Below are 9,203 nucleotides of genomic sequence, written 5' to 3'. Positions count from 1 at the left end.
GCCAAGAGCGGGACCCTACCCAGAGAAGCAGTGATACCTGAAATGGAGGCAGAGATGATGACGCGGATGATGGAGCAGCTGGGGACTTTGGATCCAGAGAGGGAGAGGGACTGTGTGCTGAAGACTGGGGGGTGGGGAGAGTAGTGTAGGGGTCAGGCTTGCAGGGTATACCCTTTGGTTGGTTGATGATGAATGGAAGGTATTGTAACCATGGTAATGAAACAATTTACGATAGAATGAATGTAAAACTAATGTTCTCCCATGTAAACTATCACATAATTCACAATAATAAAAAAAAGTGATGTTGACACTAGACTTTCCTACCTGATGTGGGAAAGTCTGGAATATTCTGAGATTGCCAAGATGGAATATAGAGATAAGATGTGAACATGTGCATTAGGACACATGGTGCCAGTAGACATGCTCCACAGAGCATCAGCATAAAACTTCAATTTGTAAACAACGCAGTATCTGCAGAGAGCAATAAAAGGAGGTGTGCCTGTATCACTGAGCAGAGGGTCTTGTACTTAGGTGAGCACTAGTGTTGGTCCTATTTTCCATTCACTCAATATTAAAACATTTACTGATGAAGACCAAAGAGCACAGCCTTCAGTAAGGACTGCATCTCACTGTAAAGAAAACAAGACTCCTCACCACTGGACCAATAAACAACATTCTTATCAACAGAGAAAAGATTGAAGTTGTCAAGGACTTCATTCTTCTTGGATCAACTATCAACACTCATGGAAGCAGCAGTCAAGAAATCAAACGATGTATTGCGTTAGGCAGATCTGCTGCACAAGACCTTTTTAAAGTGTTGAAGAGCAAAGATGTCTGCTTACAGGCTAAGGTGCGCCTAATCCAAGCCATAGTATTTTCAGTAGTCTCATATGCATGCGAAAGCTGGAGAGTGAATAAGGACGACCACAGAAGAATTGATGCTTTTGAGTTATTGTGTTGAAGGAGAGTACTGAAAGTGCCATGGGCTGCCAAAAGAACCAACAGATCTGTTTTGTAAGAAGTGCAGCCAGAGTGCTCCTTGGAGGCCAGACTTTGTCTCTCATACTTCAGACATATTGTCAGGAGGGACCAGTCACTGGAGAGGGATATCATGTTTGGTAAGGTGGAGGGTCAGAGAAAAAGAGAAAGACCTCCAGTGAAATGGATTGACCAAGTGGCAGCATCAAGGGCGCAAGCATGGCAACAATAGTGAGGTTGGCCCAGGACCGGGCAATGTTCCCGTCTGCTGTGTATAAGGTCGCTGTGAGTCAGTACCGACTCGATGGCACCTAACAATAACAACAATATTAAGTTCAGTCTCTGGCACATAGTAGATACTCAAGAAATGTATAATAAAATAAGTAGGTGATGTTCACAGCTCATCAGTTGTACATGCACTTCTGAGTGTGCATGTGTGTATGAATTGTTGTTAGGTGCTGTTAAGTCAATTCTGACTCATACGAAACACTGCCTGGTCCTACCCTATCGTCACGATTCTTATGTTTGACCCTATTGACTCTATTGTTGTTGCTACTATATCAGTCCACTTTGTTGGGGGGTCTTCCTCTTTTTCGCTGACCCTCCACTTTACCAAACATGCAGTCCTTCTCCAGGGACCAGTCCTTCCTGATAACATGTCTGAACTATGAGAGACAAAGTCTCGTCATCTTGGCTTCTAAGGAGTATTCTGGCTGTACTTCTTCCAACCAGATTTGTTCATCCTCCTGGTAATCCATAGTACTTTCAAAATTCAATACCATAATTCAAATGAATCAATTCTTCTATGGTCTTCCTCATTCATTGTCCAACATTTGCATGCATGTGAAGCTATTGAAAATACCAGGCTCGGATCAGACACACTTTAGTTCTAAAACTGACATCTTTGCTCTTGAACACTTTAAAGAGGTCTTGTGCAGCAGATTTGCCTAACACAATACATCTTTTGGTTTCTTGACTGCTGCTTCCTTGAGTGTTGATGGTTGATCTGAGCAAAATGAAGTGTTTGGCAACTTCAGTTTTTTCTCAGTTTATCATGATGTGATTTACTGGTCCAATGGTGAGGACTGTTGTTTTGTTTATATTGAGGTATAATCCATACTGAAGGCTGCTTTTCATCAGTAAATATGTCAATTCCGGTGACCTTTTTTTTTAATGTTTTATTGTGAATTATGTGATTGTTTACATGGGAGGACATTAGTTTTACATTCATCCTATCATAAATTGCTTCGTTGCCATGGTTACAGTCCCCTCCATGCATCATCAACCAACCAAAGGGTATATCCTACAAGCCCCAGTGGTCAGCACACAGCCCCTCTCCCTCTCTGTGTCTAAAGTCCCCAACAGCTCCACCTCTCCATGTCATCGCCTCTGCCTCCATCTAAGTCATCACTGCTTCTCTGGTAGGGTCCCACTCTCCGCTCCTCTCCCTTGATGGTCCCAGGGACTTCCATTCCTAGACTGCAAGGTTAATCACTCCCCTCCTTGCTACAAAACATCTACCTTTACATTTCCAACCCTCATGATCAGTCTTGATAACAGTTATTCACTGTTGAATCACAAGAGACCTATCTGCATTTACTTTCATTCCTGCGACCTTTTGAAACCACATTACCAGGCCTTCCTTCTGCTGCCTGGGTATAGGAAAGGACCAAGAAGTAAAAGAAACCATATTTGGAAAAGAAATTGCTTAATATTTCAAAACTTTACTCTCCACTAAAGTGGTGTTTGTTGTTGTCTAGTTGGCGCTGAGTTGTGGTGACTCTGTATATGACAGAACAGAAAGGTGCCCAGTCTGGTGCCATGTCCATGAACCTGGTATAGCTGAGTCCACAGACACAGGTAGCCTTAGGGGTTTGAGAGTTTCCATGATCTTCCTGTGGTTCTAAATCCTTAAGATGCTGCTGTAATTCCCGGGCTGAGTGCTTAAAATCCTTATGTTCTCGTTCTGATCAGAGACATAGCAGATGGTCTCTGATAGACCAAGAGAAAAATGTAGACAAAAAGACAAAAGATCAGAATTACTGGATTGGTCAAGACTAGAGGAACCCCCATGGCTATTGCCCTGGGCCCCCCTTTAAACTGTGAACTGAACCAGCTCCTAAAGGTCATTTTTCAGGTTGGCTCTTAAAATACAACATCACCTTTGAGTCCTCTGTTGCTTTAAACAATAATCTATATGAGACCCAACAATTTATATATGTCCTAAAGCAAAGATGAGAAGGTTGGGAGGGGGAGCAAGTAGGGAAGCTACATGAATGGAAACAGAAGAACCAGAGTGGGAAAAATGAGAATCTGGATACAATACGGAAAATGTAACCAGTGTCACTAAACTATATGCATAAAAACCAAAGCATCCAAACCTACTGCCATCGAGTCAATTCCAACTCATAAGCGACCCTATACAGGGTTTCTGAGACTGTAAATCTTTATGGAAGCCGACATTCTCACCTTTAAATGGAAACCTAATTGACCGTGTAAACTTTCACCAAAAACACAATTAGGGGAAAAAAAAAAAAAAAAAAGCCTTATGCTTTCCAGCCTCGGCCATCTCAATGTCTTTCCTTTGTGTCCTCAGGACTGTGGGCTGTGATCAACAATGCTGGCATCCTTGGCTTCCCTGCTGACGGGGAGCTTATTCCCATGAGCGACTACAGGCAGTGCATGGCTGTGAATTTCTTGGGAGCTGTGGAAGTCACTAAGACCTTACTGCCTTTTCTTCGGAGATCCAAGGGGAGGCTGGTGAATGTCTGCAGCATGGCAGGTGAGTTGGCTTTTCCCCACAAGGTTATAGGGTATGCACCACACAAGATGCGGCTTGCTTATCCTTGGTCTGCCAAACAAGAGGGCAGCATGGCTTCACACAGGGCCTGGTCAGGATTGTTCAAACTGTATACCCACTGCTGACCTCAACACAATACCGCCTTCCCCTCCTTGTAAATCCCTCTCCTGTTCAAGCTAATGACTTCCTAGTGTGTCTGTTCATCACCAGAGAGCTTGTCCTGGTGTGGTGCCCACCAGTCTCTCTTAGAAACCCTGTATGGGGTTGCTGTGAGTGAGAACCAATTCAACGGCACTGAACAACACTTTGTTGTTGTTGTTGTCATCAGGTGCCATCGAGTCGGAACCGACTCATAGCGACCCCATGCACAACAGAACGAAACAATGTCCAATCTTGGGCCAACCTCACTGCCGCTGCCACACCTGACGCCATCAATGATGCCACCAACAATACTAGGACTCCTAAATATCTTCACAATGAGATGGTCAGCACAAACTTCCTAGATTTGCATAGAAAACCGTACCTGTGGGTGTTACAGAGAACTTGGTTTCAAGCTTCCCTAAACTTCCCATTCTCTCTTGTTCCCGGTAGACAAATAACTTCTCTTTTATTTGTACTGTAAGGGCTCCATGTCTCACATCCTGCTAGTGTTTTTCCATAAGACCATGCCTGGTATTTTGCAATCTACATGCACTTGAGTCAGGATGCAACTTGTCTCTCTCTGCTTAAGAATCAACAATTGGAGTCAAGGGTTTAACAATTTCTCTTTTCATAACTGTGGCTACATATGCCTGTCATGCCATTTCTTTTAGGATAGACAAACCGGGGTTCCTCAAAGTCTTACTCAGCATTGAGTAATGTCTGTTGGATTGTTTGGGGGACCACATGGGTGGGCTCTGGGTCCAGGACACTCCTTCAACCAGAGGAGTGCGTCTCTGCATTATTTTACTGAGTTGACTCCAAGTAAATTGTTTCTTTTTAAAACCAAGCGTCCAACTGGTTGGCTTGTTTTGTTCTGAATGTAACTAGAGCAGCAAAGTATAAGAATTTCTGTTTGGACGTCCTTTCTATTTCCTGGGCAATTATTGTCCCAAAATATGTCCTTCTCTGAGTTTTACTAAAGCAACTTTTTAAAAACAAGTGCTGTGAACTTAGAAGTATCTGTATGTGTGTGAATGCATGCCACTGGGTTCTTGGTTGGCCTGAGGCCTAAACAAAATGTGAAGGAGGGAGGTAGGAAGGGAAGGAAGTAGGAAACTGCTGAGTGTGCGTCAGTAGCACTGTTGGTTGGCCTGAGGTAGGAGGAATGAAAGCAGGGATGGAGGTAAAGGGCAGGATGGGAGAAGGAAAAAATGAAGAAAAGAGGATAGGGAGGGAGGAAGGACACATGGGTGGATGGTTGGGTGCATGGGAGGAGAAAGGAGGGGAACAAGGGAGGAGAGATAGGCAGAGGGAAGATAGAGGTGTCTAGGATGGTTTAGGAGAACTGAGTATTTTAACTTGTATGCGAACCTCAAACTATTTCCCAGTTCCTTTCTGCGAGGAAACAGGATCTTACAGAAACATATTTGTGGTATTTGCACCTTATCTTTTCTTTTGAACCACGGCCTTCAAACGTGTGGTGTATGTGGAAAGCTCACCTTTCTCATTCCCTCGATACAATCTGGTACTTCTGGAAAAGTCTCATCCGTCCCTTGTTTCACTCATTCAGCAAATATTGACTGAAATGATTGATAAGCTTCTCTGTGGCGTCACTAAGGTTGACATGACCCAGTGAGGTCACCTGTGGTGCCAGCCTCACCGTGGGTATGGTGTTGAAGACTAACTACACTGGGTAACAGGTCACCAACCCTAGTGACACAGCTGTCTCGATGTTGTGCTTGCCAGCGGCCAGCCCTGCCCCCACCAGGGATCCTGGATCATTTGGTGTCATTTCCTCTGAGGGTATCAGGGGTGTGATCCACAGTGCCCTCTTCCCCACACGCCCTAAGTGATACTGATGCAGTCTCTCCCATTTGACACACTGGTTCTGCTGTGATGAGGCTGTGTGCTCCCATCAAGATTTATAGTCCAGATATCCTATGCAGGGTCGCAGTGAGTTGCAATGAAGTCGATGGCAGCGGGTTCATTTTTAGTTTATTTTGTCGTACTGACCAGAAAGTTTTCTCTTTTCCTTCTCTGTCCTTGACTTTGAACATCTCCTTTATTCATAAGCTTTTTACTGTAGTGGCCACAATATATGCTGTATACCCAATGTCTCTGGCAGGTGAACAAAGCCTGATTAACAAATGAAGAAATGCAGTCATGTGAATGAGTGAAAAATGCAGGAATTCAGGAGTGAGTGAAGAACTCGCCTGGTATGGCTATGTTGTCATTATTATGAGGAGCCGTAGAGCCAGTTCCCACGCACAACAGAATGAAACCCCACCTGGGCCTGCGGTATCCTCACAACCGTTGTCGTGTTTGAGCCTGTTGCTGCTGCTACTGTGTCAGTCCATCTCTTTGGGTCTTCCCACTTTTCCGTTGACCCTTCACTTTACTAAGCACAGTGTCCTTCAGGGATTGGTCCTTCCTGATAATATGTACCAAGGATGAGAGACGAAGTCTGGTCATTGTCATCTCTGTGATTATTGTTGTTGCTAAGTGCCATTGAATAGGTTCTCACTCATAGTGACCCTGTATAGGGTTTCCGAGGAATGGCGGATGAGCTTGAACCGCCAACCTTACGGTTCAAACCGACATTGCAATCCAGTGTATTAGGCCGCAGTGCCACACCATACTTTATTTCTCTCTACCAGCACTGACTGTGATGAGTAATGCTATTATGAACATGCCTGTGTACGTTTTTGTGTACACACTATAAACATACCTGTGTACATTTTTGTGTGCACACTGTAAATTTCATGTAACCATTAGCTCTAGAGGATAAGCACTGGGCTACGAACCACAAGGTCAATGGTTTGAGCCTGCCAGTCACTCTGAGGGAGAAAGGTGAGGCTTTCTGTTCCCACAAAGATTTACAGCCTGGGAAAACCTACACGGGGTGGCTATGCATTAGAACCTACTGGATGGTGTCATGATAGCAACGTTATCTGTTATTTTCTGTGTTGTTGGACAAGTCACTTCTAAAATTGAGGAGCACAGTGGCTCCATAGGGTCAACAATGGACTGGAAACTATGAGGTTGGCAGTTCAAGCCCACCTGCTACTCCTCTGGAGAAAGATGAGGCTTTTTGGTCCCGCAAAAGATTTAACATCTTGGAAATACTGTACAGGATCACTGTAAGTCAAAACCAACTCCATAGCCTTTAACAACAACAACAACAAAATGGAATCAATGAGGATACTAATAGAACCCACCTCCCAGGACAGCATGACCATTAAATACAAGAAGATTTTTTAAATAGTTCATGCAGCCACCCTCACACATTTAGAGATGATGTAGTTAAAACTTTCAGAACTGTGCCTGGTACTTCTGAATAATTAGCCACTGAGAACCTTATCAGGAGCAATGAAACACTGTCAGATGACACCAGCTGTCCTGTGAATATTAATATTTATCATGAAGCATCTGTGACATTTCAGAAATATGTTCGATGCTATCAGGGAACTCAGTGGTTCTGTAGGATAAGCAATGGAATGTAAACCACAAGGTCAGCAGTTCAAACTCACCAGCTGCTCCTTGGAGACCCTATACAGGGTTGCTATGAGTCAGAACTGACTCAATGGCACTTAACAACAACAAGTTTCATTACGGACTCCTGGTATGGCCATGAAGGATAAACACTCAACAATAAGGTTGGTTTGAACCACCAGGTCAGCTGTTCAAACTCACCAGTCACTCCTAGGAAACCCTATACAGGGTTGCTGTGAGTCAGAACTGACTTGGCGGCACTTAACAAAAGCGGCAGGTCTCATTAAGGTGCCTTTAAAACAAACAAACAAACAAAAAAGATTCAATCAAATCAGTAGCTTCTGATGGGATGTGCTGGAGCCAGTTCAGTTCAAGAGAAAGGTCAGTTCATAAGGTTATGGCGACAGTTTTTTGGGGATCTCAAAGGGGGAAATCTTAACAAATGTTCTTGAAGGACACAGGAAAATCACAGGGGCTTCTTAGGAAGGAGTTTTAAGAATAGTGAAAACTGCATATTGAAAAAAAATCCAGGAAACTTGTGCCAAGGTATCTGGTTTCCACCGTGACAATATACCTGCTAGTGCTTCAAGGGTTATCAAGGTTTTCCTACAAGAAAGTCCTTGTGAAACCTTATCCCATCCAAACTATAGCCCGGAAGTGACCCCGTCACTATAGACTTCTTTTTGTTCTCCAAATTCAAAGAACATTTCAAGGGAACACAGTTTGACTTTCTCAAGGGTGCTCAAACTGTTGTTTGGCATGGTGGTGCTGTAGGATAAGCATTGGACTGCTAGCTGCAAGGTTGGTGGTTCAAACTTCTCCTTGGAGACCCTATACAGGGTTGCTATGAGTCAGAACTGACTTGACGGCACTTAACAACAACAATAACAAATCAAAGAAAACAGAATTCTTTGGGGGGAGGGTTATAAAGATGAAAAAACTGCCTTTAGAAATGTGTAGACCTAGAGGGTCTACACATTGGTTGGTTGTGGGTTGTTGACTTGTAGAACTTTATGGGAGCAGACAGTCTCATCTTTGTCCAGTGGAGCAACTGGATGATTTGAACTACCACCCTTGCATTTAACAGTCAAGCATATAACCCACTATCCTACCAAGCCTTCATTTTGAAAGTTTTGTTAAATGAAGGTGTCTCTGATTTTGTAGCAGTACTTTCTGACTGACCCTCATATGTGGGTCTGTGGCTTTTTGTCCTTCGAGCTGCTGTTATCACTTTTTCTGTCTATGTTATTGAGTGACTTTTGATCCTACTGCTTTCTGTCACACACTAGGTCCTGGGCAGCCAATTCCAAGAAGTCATTTCTTCCAGGCTGGATCACATCGAATCCAGAAGGCTTTCCCCCACTTACTTAATAACATGGTTTTCACCTGTCCCATATAAACAGTACAAACCTTTAACCTAAACCCCAGCAAAGCACCTGGATAAATATTTAACCAAAGATGTGAGGAATTAGGAGCTGACCCTTTGGTTCATTGTACAAAGGTCAGTTGAAGAATCAGTATGTTTGAGAGGGCTGAAATTTTAAAAATAAAGCCTTTTCTGGCTAATTTTCTTCCTCAGAAATTGCAACTAGATACCTGTGTATGTATCCATGTTGAAAGAAGTGCAGCCAGAATGTTCCTTAGAAGTTTGGATGGCGAGACTTTATCTCTCATACTTTGGTCAGGAGGGACCAGTTCCTGGAGAAGGACATCATGCTTGGTAAAGTGGAGGGTCAGCAAAGAGGAAGACCCTCAATGAGATGGATTGGCACAGTGATAGCAACAACAGGCT

At 43.6% G+C, this 9,203-nt stretch overlaps 1 protein-coding gene across 1 annotated transcript in view; it reads left to right on the top strand.

Moving 5' to 3' along the window:
- The window catches only part of HSD17B2 (hydroxysteroid (17-beta) dehydrogenase 2), a 73,890-nt gene that overhangs the window by 49,726 nt on the left and 14,961 nt on the right, over window positions 1–9,203 (top strand). Inside the window, exon 3 of the mRNA XM_006860297.1 lies at window positions 3,575–3,760. Within this exon, the coding sequence (XP_006860359.1) occupies window positions 3,575–3,760 (186 nt within the window). The remainder of the gene's footprint in view (window positions 1–3,574; window positions 3,761–9,203) is intronic.

This window comes from Chrysochloris asiatica, unplaced genomic scaffold (assembly GCF_000296735.1).
Source record: "Chrysochloris asiatica unplaced genomic scaffold, ChrAsi1.0 scaffold00037, whole genome shotgun sequence".
In the NCBI taxonomy this organism is placed as follows: Eukaryota; Metazoa; Chordata; class Mammalia; order Afrosoricida; family Chrysochloridae; genus Chrysochloris; species Chrysochloris asiatica.
This window is presented reverse-complemented; position numbering and strand designations above follow the sequence as displayed.